This window comes from Dipodomys merriami, unplaced genomic scaffold (assembly GCF_024711535.1).
Source record: "Dipodomys merriami isolate MVZ:Mamm:240054 unplaced genomic scaffold, mDipMer1.0.p SCAF_5, whole genome shotgun sequence".
Classification (NCBI taxonomy): Eukaryota; Metazoa; Chordata; class Mammalia; order Rodentia; family Heteromyidae; genus Dipodomys; species Dipodomys merriami.
The window spans coordinates 35,541,441-35,554,244 of NW_027206068.1; the positions used below are offsets into that span (position 1 = coordinate 35,541,441).

Below are 12,804 nucleotides of genomic sequence, written 5' to 3' on the forward strand. Positions count from 1 at the left end.
GGGGCAATGCCAAAGATAATAAAAGAAGTCAATAAAACTACAGATTGATCTCAGTATTTTGTTAGGCAATGTTGTTCAAAAGGATGATCTACATTATGGTGAGATTGAAGGGAGGCATATTTTGAGAGGTAGACAGTTTAAAAATCCTATTTGTAGATTTAAGAGTGTTAGGTAGAAACACAGACTATGTGGCCAGACTTCTGGATTTAATTTCTGGCTCCAGTATTTTCCAGGTGGGTGATATTGAGCAAGTCATTTAATTTTTCTGGCTCAAAGTTTCTCATCCACAGGGCAAAGAATAATAATAAAAACCCATTATATAGTGTTTTGAAAAGTTTTAAATGAGACTGTAAATGGAAGGCAGTGAAAGTAGTTCCTTGAATTTGATCACTCTGATTAAAGTGTTATCAAGAATAAATCTTTTACAATACTAAATGTTTAAACTGCAGAGACAAAGGCATTTGCTGTCAGTTTTTAAACTTCAAATTTGAGAGACTCTAGTAAAAAGGGAAATACATTGCAAATCTCCAATCCAGGTTTAACCCTACAAATCTTAAGCTAGAGGTGATTAGTAGCAAGAAAGAAAATTGAATTAGGCAAGTATGTACTATAGAGAGGCCTGTGTGCTGGAGAATCCTATTTGAAGAAAAAGAGATCACCTTTTGCCTTAATAAGAGGGACAAAGAAGTTACTGTATAACTGGAAATAGTGGACAGAGTGAAAGGAAAGCATGGTTATAGTGTAAAACTTTACTCATTATATGACCTTGAGTGCTTGTGTTGCATCTAACCCATGGGAAAGCTGGCATTAATCTATATATGTAGTAAATTCAATACATCCTTTTTCTACTGGCTTCTTCAGCAAATGTTCATTACTGGTAATGTACAAAATATCAAAAAATATTCATAGAAGTTATACTATGTTTCTCCAACTTATTTGATAAAATATCTTTGGAAGTACTTGCCAGTTCAATAAAGAATTGACCCTTTTTTCAGATCTGGGAATCTTCTTGGTATGAATGCATTGAACAGGATAAAATTATTACAAGAGGAGGAGAAAATATTTTTCTTAGAAGAGTCTAACCATTTTCTTTTCTCCTGAGGTTAATGTAAATCTGTATCCTACTGCATTTGAGACTAACACTTCCTGATACATTTCATTTAAAATAACTGTGTAGGAGAATAATGGAATGCAAAATCAGATAACACCACAAATTCATTTTTTATTATTGTTTCTATTTTGGCTTGCAATTCTTTATTACAGGGAAGTGATCATTTGACTCATGCCTCTGTCCTTTCAATCACTGAGAGGTCCACAGGATAGATTACCTATTTGTTGATCAACAGGAAGAACTAACTTCTTGTCTCCAATTCTTATTCTTCTGAGCTTCTCTTCATTTCATTAGGCATCTACTGTCCTATTGCCATACTTGTACTACATTCATTTTAAAATCTTTGCTTTCACATAAACACACTATTTGTTATTATTAAATATGGAAGCACCATCCAGCTTACTACCCTTGAGTTAATATGATACAAGGTAACAGTAGAACATGTTGTAAAAGTAACCTCAAAATATACATGTTTCTAGCCAAGGTTGGAGTCTATTTTCATTTTGACTTACATTGAAATTATAATTTATTTTGCTTAAAAGAATAATTGTTCCCCCCACATGCACATTAAGTCAGGGCAGAACAGAGTGCCCAGGTTGCATCAGAGCACATAGTGCAGGGAACAGAGCCACAGCTCTCTTCAGTGATAGGTGGATGCAAGACAGGTAAAAGTATTTGAAGAATAGACAGGTCAACCTGCAAAGTGCAAAAATAATCCAGACAGCACTGCACCAAAGAATCATAGCTGAGTCTTAGTATTCGTACTGTTTGTACAGTCCTTAGGGTGGTTTAATCTACAAGTTTATATTAAAACCATCTATTTGAAAGTCTGAATTATTTCATGTAATTATTATTAAGTAAAATTGAGGCTAAGTTATTTGTTGATTTCATGCCATAATTCACCATTCTTTCTGAACCAATTTGACTTGTTGTCTCTATGAAAATGTCTTTCAGTTGTTATAAATTTAACTTCCAATTAAATATCAACTGTATCTTTGTGATGCTAAAACATTGATAGTTTTGTGTACATTTACAAAATGCATGCACAATAATGAAACATGCATTTAAGGGATATGCATCCCTTAAAATGTGATTTTTCCTTATGATTTCTTTTTAATCTTTTAATATTTTTAATATGCCATGTAAAGAAAATGATAATGCTTAGAGTTTTCAATATTAGCACTAATTTAGAAAAGATAACTTTAATATTTAATATTTAATATTATTTGTAATAATACTAGCACCCCTGTAGCAAAGATAATTTTAAAGTTTCATACTTACATTGGCATCTTTCCCAGCTAATTTGCACAATTCCACTCGTTCTTTAGTAGCAGGCCAATAAATCTGTAAGGTAGGGTAAGAATTAAATTTGTTAAACATGCTATACTCTATAATTCTGATTAGAGAAGTAAATATTGAAAATTAATAGGCATTTTAGAAATTCCAAAGCTACACTGAACAGTTTTTAAAAGAAAAAATAAAATTGTGTGGGACATCTATTTTTATTAATCTCACTTACCTTTTGCTATATGGAATAACAGATACAATAGATACATTTACATATTAGATGAATAGATTTTAGAATAACATTTGTTTAAATAAGGGTAAACACTGTTTCCTCATAGTGATGATGCATTAGGAACGTGTGTGTAGAGGTGATGGAAGCAGAGCTCCGACACAGGCACAAATTATCACTTCAGGCCAAGCACTGGTGTGAATTTGTTGACAATACTTAAAGAACTCATATATGTCTGTCACTAAGCCAAATATTTTATAGGCATTATCTTACTTGCATTTCAAAGTGGACCTGTAAAATAGATTATTCTCATTTTCAGGTCAGAAAATTTTGTCACACAACCATTAAACAACATGTCAGAGGAAACAGCAGTAGTTTATGACATAGCAGAACTGTAGCCTGCGTCAAATTCTATCTATCTTCCTCTTAAGCTAGGAGTGTCAACTTCTGTATAATAAATGTTATTTGGGCAAATGGTTAAGGTCAAGGGCACCAACCACCCAGCTAGAAACTTTTAATTATGTTTATTAAGTCCTGGATTTATCAGAAAAGTTTTTTTTCATTAACAAAAGAAGTTTAGGACTTCTGTCAGAAGTATTTACTAAGTAAGGTTATGGTGTCTTTAGCTAGATGTAAGAAGAAACAAGAGAGACAGTCTCTGTGTTGCTACCAATGTATGTTCTAAGAGGTCTTGGATGATTTTTATTGTTTATCGTCATTTTAGCTACAATGTTTCAATGAGTGAAGAAACAGATAACCAACCTGGGCACGTAATGAGCGTTGATAAAATTGAAATTAACAAAGTATTAAGAAGTCACTAATGTTTTATAATGCTATCATTATGGTACAGTTTTATGAGTTTAGGTCTTTGAGTCAAGAATGACAGAGAGTAGCACTCAAAATTCTCAAAACAGACAAATACAATGTAATAGAAATAACTGCGACAGTTTGCTCATTGACCCAATATTTTATATATCCTCAAACTACTACTCAAAAGTCTTGTATATAGGAAAGTGGTAGAGACAGCAGTGGGCTCAAAGGGGTGAGCCTTATTTAGAGATGGTTAAATCACTGTCATTTTACTCTTGCAATTTTCAATAGTAGCCAGAAAGTAGGTATCAATGATTTACAGCAAAGAACAGCTTATGGTGCAGAAATATTATGCTTGCTGATTTTTGACTACAGTATTATTTTTTACAAAAGATAGCATCTTATCACTGGGACAAAATAGTATTCAAAAACATATACATGATAAATATGTTAATTGATTTAACCCATAACATGATTTATTAATTTCTAGTCTAGTGTGGTTTGAGACATTTCAGCATATGAGATCCCATTATTTCCATTTTAGGTCATGCTTGGTTATACGTACACTCTAAAAATAAATTTAGGACATTTGGATTATTTTATAAATTTATAGAACTGTTCTAAAATACATATCTTAGTGATATCACTACTAATAAAAAAGAAAAGAAAAATATACATTTTCATATTAAATGAATAACACATAGAACACAGATTCTTTCTGGTTTTTTTTCCATATATATTTTTATGGTAAAAATACTGTACAGAGGGGTTACAGTTACATGAGTAGGGTAAGGAGTACATTTCCTATTGAATATTGTTACCTCCTCCTTTGTTTTTCCCTCACCTCTAGTGTACTAGGAAGTTTATTTAAAGCTCATTTGAGGTAAACTTGTTTCCAAAATTGAGTTAGGAACATTTATCAATGCCTATAAAGGAAGAAGTTATTTAGAGTTATTTAAATAATGACAAAGATGGAAGCACTCTCTCTATATTTTGTAAAATCTAAGTCTATTTTGCATTATTAACTACACTGAATATTCATACTATTCTATTGAATATTCTACTATTCATAGACTATTTGTCAGTTAAGGATAACTCTTAATTTATATATGTTACATATCCTTCTATATATATTATAAAGGATATACTCACATATATGTACACATATACATGTATAAGGATGTTATGTATACATATAAATGTACATATACAAGGTTATGTATGTATCCTTATAATGTATTTAATATATATCTTTATATGTATTATATAAGGATAATATATAACCATATATATATATATCTTTAACATATATAGTTAAGGATAACCTTAACTATATATGTTAACTCAGACCATGCATGAGACTGAATTCTTGAACTCAGGCAGACAGCTCCATCCCCATAGGAGATAGATGGTGAGAAGATAGCACATTGAAGGAAGCTAAGTGTGACCAATAAAAATCCCAAACAGTAGAAGTGTGACTCAAGTCAAAATGTCAAGTGAGGAAGTTCAGAATCTAAACCCCAGTATAGGCACAAAACAAATAAATGAAAAAAACTGGGGATTTTTATATCATGATACAGGCATTTTGAGATAATTTTATAAAACATTTTTCTTCTAAAAGTACCCTGGAAGCCTTCAAAATATTATATATTAACGACACACACACACACACACACATATATATATATATATATATATATATATATATATATATAAGAACTTAAAAATCATAAACAGAATTACCTTAAGTAACAACAGTGTATGTAATACTTGGTTGTGTGACTCTAAACATTTACTTATAATGAAAACAAATACCATTGTAGTTGTGCCAATATTTAACAGATGTAGTTTTAATTGTGAATTATGTTAGGGATTTTGCTTCTCACCCATTAGAATAAATGGTTTCTTTTAAAATAATAATTTTGTTTATTAGTAAGGTATTTAAAGAAATAAAATTTTCCTTAACTTAATATAAATAAAGAACAAAGATGAAAAATACTTAACATATATAAGTACTTATACCAAATATACTTGCATAGAACTACCAAAAATATGTGCAAGTAGCAATTTTATGATTCAATAATCTTTTGGAAATATATATATATATATATACACTTTTACTATCCATGTTTATATAGTTATATGTGTATGTGTGGTGTGTGTGTGCACATGTGAGGGTGTGTTTGTGGTGTGTGTATGCATGCATGTGTGTATAGGAGTATATGGAAGGATAAAGCAAGAGGAAAGAGACACAGAAAGGTTTCTATACTTACGTAAAGAAAGATGTTAATTCTTACTATGCATAGAATAAAACATACTTCATACCTAGTCTCAAGTTATAGGTATTTCTGTACAAAAACAAAGGAAATATCTGAAATTTGTAGATCATTTCAGTAGGCCCATCAGTGTATGTGAGAATATCTCTTATTCTTAGAAATCACACCACATGCTTAACAGTACAATACACAAGGCTAAACAACACAGGCTCATGCCTGTAATCCTATCTACTCAGGAGATTGAAATTTAGAAGATCACAGTTTAAAGCCTTCCTTGGCAGAAAAGTTTATGAAACTCCAATTCCAAAATAAAAAGCAAAAAGCCAGACTGGAGGTGTGGCATAACTGGTAGCATACCAAATAAGCAAGCCAGTCAAATGATAAAGTAATTCTGAGTTCACACTCATGTACCACCACCACTACCACAAACCAAAACACAGAATATCTTCAAAAATATCAGCTTTCAGTTGGGTGCCAGTAGCTCATGCCTGCAATCCTAGCTACTCAGGAGACTGAGATCCAAAGATTACAATTCAAAGCCAAACACAGCATGAACGTCTGGCAGGCTCTTATTTCCAATTAACCACCAGAAAAGCTGAAAGTGGAGCTGTGGTTCAAGTGATAGAGTGCTAGCCTTGTGTACAAAAGCTCAAGAACAGTTCTCAGGCCCTGAGTTCAAGCCCCAAGACCAGCTGATATATAAATACATATTTATATAGATATGTAACTACATATGTATATATGTAATTATAAATATGTATAGATATGTTACTATCTCTCTCTATATATATCAGCCTTTTTGATTATAAGGTAATGTTTTGAGGAAGTGATAATTCATATCTCTCTATTCTTTAAATATATCCATAATAAAATACCATATATATTTTCCTACATTATACTACCAACGCACAATCTAGACATATTAAAAATCACATTAAACAGGTTAAAGCAATGCACATAAACTTATTTCAAAGGTCAATGACTCTGTTTGAAAATACTTCAGATATTTTTCTGTCATGTACTAAGTCACACAAGGAACAGAACTCTTGCTCTGTACTGAAGTATTTTTGAGAAATACTAGTTTTCAGCTAGCTTTGTACATCTATTAAATCCTAAACTTGAGGCTATTGCTCCATCCTACAGAGTAGCCTAGAAACCTAGTTGTTGATAACTGAGATGGTGAATACTTTGAAACCTTTCTATTGCTCTATCTACCTGTTACAGGCAAGGCATAAAGAAATCAAGTAGACAACTTTTGTGTTGATTCAGAGGAGTTTAAGAATTCATCTCAGATGCCTCCATCAGAAAGAATGATATTGCCCCATTTGTTAGGAAATGGAAAGACTTGGAAAAAATTATATTAAGTGAAGTAAGCCAAGCCCAAAGAAACATAGGTCCCATGATTTCCCTTATTTGCAATATCTAGTATATGTATGAGTCAAGCAGAAAAAGTCAGATAAGGTGATGTTAGGAAAATGAACCCTAAGATATGTATTTTAAATGTTTTTTTTTCTTTCATGCATTTGTTTCGAACGCAATTACAAGATTATTTCTTTGTTGCTTTGTATGTCCCTCCCCCACAGTATAACCCTGCTTTCACTGTATTTGATGTTGGTGTAATTTGTGGAGGGGAAGGGGAAAAACAAGTCGTTTAAATAAGGATACAGGTGGACCTGTTGCAACAATGAAAAGTACAAGTTGTCATGTCGAAAACAAACTTTACAACTTGGGGGAGGGAGGGTTGGGGGGGGGAGGGAAGATGGGAAGGGATGGGAAGGGTAAACAAACGAGGAGGCTACAATGCTTGATAAGAAATGTACTCACTATCTTGCCCATGTAATTGTAACCCCTCTGTACAGTATTTTCACAATAAAAAAAAATTTAAAAAAACTTTATAAAAATGAAAAAAAGAATTCATCTCAGATTAATTATTCAGAGAGTAATTATTGACCAAGATAATAATTAAACAATTGAGGTATGTAATTGATTTTAATTGAGTGGTATTTACTTTTTGTTCTTTTTTTTTTCATCTTCAGAGAAACAATTTAATTGACTCAAGTTAGCAAGTATGAGGTCAATCACCCTTTGGGCCAATTCAGAGGACACCCCAGAGGAAGTTGCAATGTATTTATAAAACCTAATTAAAGAAAAAACTGCAGAACTTCGGAGATAGTGGCCATCTCTGTCAAAAAGCAGGATGCAAGTGTTTGGTGGTGATGAAGGTGGAAATATGTAGCTTTACATGACACATGGTAAAAGAATTGAAAAATAACAGGGAATGAAGGCAATGAGAAAAAATAAAAATGAATGAAATAAAATAAAAAGTGTAGCACCAAAACCTAAAGCTTCACGAATTGGAAATGATCTAGGTAAAATTGTTGCAAATGTAAATTTAAGACTTCAAAGGAGGAGGCAACAATGCTTGATAAGAAATGTACTCATTATCTTGCCCATGTAATTGTAACTCCTCTGTAGGGTATTTTTACAATAAAAAAATACAAAAAAAAGACTTCAGTTACTAAATTACTTCTGTTTGGTTTTTCATTTCAGATTTACATCTGAAGGCACAGTTACAAGTTGTTGTTTTTGTTTGTTTGTTTGTTTGTTGGTCATAGGGCCTGAACGCTGGGCCTGGGCACTGTCCCTCAGCTCTTCAGCTCAAGGCTGACACTCTTACCACTAGAGCCACAGTGCCACTTCTGTTTTTTTCTGCTTATGTGGTGCTGAGGAATCGAACCCAGGGCCTCATGCGCGCAAGGCAAGCACTCTACCATTGAACCACCTTCCCAGCCCCTTGAGCTACCTTCCCAGCCTCTAGTTACAAGTTTTTAAAGAAAATATCAATCAGTACAGAAAAAGGATTTAAGGTATCACATTTATAATACTCTCTTCTGATCTGCCCAAGTAACTTCAGTGATCATTAATCTACAGTTTCCTTTTTCTGAATTCAGCTCAAAAGCCTCTTTTTCTTTACACTTATCTTCTATCAGTTATCTCTGCCTTTCATTACTTGTATAACCTACATAAATCACAATCTACTGGCTTATCCTTTTTTGCAAATGAATTTAGTTTGGGGCTTCTTGTTAGGAGTGAAAGACCAATGAAAGATAGTACAATTAGAAGATGTGTTCGAATCCCTACTGAGCCATGCACTGACTTTTCAACTCAGGTGTCTGTGAGTTTCAGATGCTCAGTCTTAAAACCCAGACCATACTTCATTGGCAAATTTTAAAAACTTAACATTTATGGCATACTGACTGTAATTCAACTAATGATGCTCTTTAGTTATGGCCCACCAGGTAATATTAGTCTCAACCAAAATTATGTGATCTCTGGATGATCCCTTCTATAAATAGTTGTGAATTTTACTAGCATCTCTCCAAAAGTTCTTCTCAGATAATCATTATAAAGAGTTTTTTTAAGTTACTTAAGAAAAAATTGGAGACTCATCTCCAATTAACTGCTCAATCACTGGAAGTAGTGCTGTGAACTATAATATTTCTTCTCCATCAATCACTTTATTCACCATCAGAACACCATCATATCTAATTTGCCTTATTTTCCACTATATTCTCAGAGTCAAAAAGAATGTTAGTAACTAGTAGAAGCTCAAAAAATAGGTTTTGCCTGAAAAAGGGAGAGATGCTATTGCAATATACAAATTAAAAATACACATTAAATCCAGGTGTGTGCTGCACGCTTGAAAGTCTAACATCAGTTCCAAAGAATCCAAAGCAAATCCAAAACAAAATTTCTAAGAAATCCACTAATGGGTAAGTAATTTTGAACTTGTATTTATTCTTGCTGCCGAATGTCACAATTTTGCAAGTATTATCTATAACCTTCATTATATTCTAAAGAAGTCTGGGCTCATTGAAATTCAGTGACCATTGATATCCAGGGACATTGCATTATAGACATGTTAAGTACTCAATTATTGTATTTTGAAAGGTGGTCTGCTGAGTTTCCCTTAAAATTGGAAATAGCGGAAGTTTTGATTAGAGTTCTGGCAGGAGTCTGAGCAGTCTGACAGCACTCTGACTGTCCATTACAGTGACCAGATGGGATCTGTGTATCACTGCTTGGGCAGCGAGCCAGAGCATCCATGAACCAGCTGATTGTCTTACCTCAGGGATTACCACACAGCCTGTGCTCAGCAGGCCACAAGAACCGATTAATCAACATGAAACCAAGAAGAGTGTCGTATACCAAAAGTTCACTGACTGTGATATTCCCATGATTCCAAGAGTTTATATATTCTGTATTTTAAGTATTAAATAAGGAAAAAGAAGTGGTGATTTTCTTTTATCAATAGCTTTTTCTTGAATGAAAAGGTTATTTATTATAACTCTTTTGTACACAGAGTAAGTTGATAGAAAGGGTTAGGAGGTCATTCTACTTTATGAAGAATTTCTACTTATATTCAATGAAAAACAGTAAAGGGCATGATCCTCATGTATGAAAACCTTTTTGTTTCAGACTTCCTGCAGGAAAAGGGAATGACAAAGCTCCTTTCATGTAAGGGAAAGATGAGTGTGTGAACATTATTATGTCTCAAGTTTTCTGCTTATTTAATTTAGCTATTTTTATGATATAAATTATCAAATAAAGGCCTGGTTTGATAGATTTAGAGGAATATAGGTAATATCATAATTTAGATACACATTTTAATGTCTAATAAGGATAAAAAAAATTAAACCTACATTTATCATTGTATTAAGGAAGAAGAAAAACCTCACACTTAGAAGGGTAGAATTTCTTTATATTTTTGACTAGAAAGGTCATTCTTACATTGTCCAATTTTAGCCTAAATATTTTAGGTTTACTTTGTGTGTTGGGGGGGGGGGAGGGTGAGAGGGTGCTGGTCCTCCTCCTGGAGCCAAAATCAAATATTTCCATTATCAATTGTATTTTTTTTCTTTTTTCTTTTGTCTGTCATAGGGCTTGAACTCTGAGCCTGGGCGCTGTTCCTCAGCTCTTCAGCTCAAGGCTAGTGCTCTATCACTTGAGCTACAGTGCCACATCTGATTTTCTGGTGGTTTATTGGAGATAAGAGTCTCACAGACATTCCTGCCCTGGCTGGCTTTGAACCGCGATCCTCAGATCTCAGCTTCCTTAATAGCTAGGATTACAGGTATGAGCCAAAAGTATCTGGCTACAAGTTGTATTTTTTTAAATAACCAAAAGAACAAAATCTTTGAATTAATGTGGGGAACTTAAGCTTTGATTTAACAAAGTAATATGAAATTATTTCAGGTTATTACAAAATACATGGAGTTGTTAAAAGTATATAGTTTTTATTCATTTTTTTCATTTTAAAACTATAAGAATATCCTTTTTTATCCCAAGTATAATTAATGCATCTTTACTTTCCTTTTTTTAAAAAGCATAGGGAATTTCTACACCAAAAACAAATGTAAATTGCTATAGACAGAAAATGTGTAAATATTATACTGATTTTGCATTCAAAATTATAACTTGAGAGGTAATAGATGCTGGTTTCAAATTAAAGAAAACTGGTTTCCTAATAAAGCAATTCTTCGAATATTTTGTATATTCACCCGTCAATCTCAACTTAAAAAAATAAAAATAAAAATAAATGATTAAGTATTATTTCAAAATAAAAGTAAATTTTGAGCCAGGCACTGGTAGCTCATGCCTGTAATCCTACCTACTAAAGAGGCTAAGATCTGAGGTCACCGTTCAAAGCCAGCCCAAGGAAGGAAAGTTGCCTTGGGACTCTTATCTCCAATTAACCGCTCAAAAACAAGAGGTAGTGGGAATGTAAACTTGTTCAACCACTTTGGAAAGCAGTATGGAGGTTCCTCAAAAGACTTCACATAGAACTCCCCTATGATCCAGCAATCGCACTTTTGGGCATTTACCCAAATGTATACAAACAAGACTACACTAAAGCTACCAGCACAACTATGTTTATTGCAGCATTATTTACCATAGCTAAGATATGGAACCAACCCAGAAGCCCCTCAGTAGATGAATGGATCAAGAAAATGTGGTATATATACACAATGGAATTCTATGCCTCCATCAGAAAGAATGACATCTCCCCATTTGTTAGGAAATGGAAAGGCTTGGAAAAAATTATATTAAGTGAAGTAAGCCAGGCCCAAAGAAACATAGGTCCCATGGTTTCCCTTATTTGCAATATCTAGTATAGGTATGAGTCAAGCGGAAAAGATCAGATAATGTGATGTTAGGAAAACGAACCCTTAAATATGTATTTTAATGTTTTCGTTTCTTTCATGCATGTGTTTCTAACGCATTTATAAGATTATTTCTTTGTTGCTTTGTATGTCCCTCCCCCACAGTGTAACCCCCGCTTTCACTTTATTTGATGTCAGTATAACATGTGGAGGAGAGGGGGACAAACAAGTCGTTTAAGGATTCAGGTGGACCTGTTGTAACAAGGAGAATTACAAAATGTCATGTCAAAGCAAGCTTTACAATGTTGGAGTGGGGGGGGAGGGGGGTATGATTGGGTGGGGGGGAGGGGGGAGGCTGGGAAAGGAGGTGAAGGGTAAACAAAGGAGGAGGCTGCAATGCTTGGTAAGAAATGTATGCATTATCCTGCCAATGTAATTGTAACCCCTCTGTACAGTATGTTCTCAAATAAAATTTAAAAAAAAAAGACTATCAATAAAAAAAAAAAAAACTAGAGGTAGTGCTGTGGCCTAAATGGCTCAAGTGGTAGAGCACTAGCCTTGAGCACAAAGAGGTTCAGGAACATGCCCAGGCCCTGAGTTCAAATCCCATAAAGGAAAAAAAGTAAATTTTGGGGTGATGTGGATGCAGCTCTCTGGTAGAGTGCAGACCCAGTAGGTAGAAGGCTCTAACCTGATCTCCATCTTAAAAGAAAATATTTTACTTGGAGCTCAATTTTTGCTTGAAGATTAACTTGACAATTGTTGCAAAATGGGTGGATGCATATATATGTATATTTTTAACTTAACTCTGAATTATAATTTAACCTTTCTGGAACACATAAGAAATACTATTTGGAATTATAGGAAATAAGATATAAAGCAGGAACCATTTTCGTTGATGCCATTAAAATAGAAAAGATGAATAAT

General features: G+C 33.4%; 1 protein-coding gene across 2 annotated transcripts in view; it reads right to left on the bottom strand.

Moving 5' to 3' along the window:
• Sema3d (semaphorin 3D) overlaps positions 1–12,804 on the bottom strand; it is a 173,014-nt gene that overhangs the window by 77,004 nt on the left and 83,206 nt on the right. For both annotated transcript variants that reach the window (XM_069996375.1, XM_069996374.1), the window contains exon 4: positions 2,393–2,455. In XM_069996375.1, the coding sequence (XP_069852476.1) occupies positions 2,393–2,455 (63 nt within the window). The remainder of the gene's footprint in view (positions 1–2,392; positions 2,456–12,804) is intronic.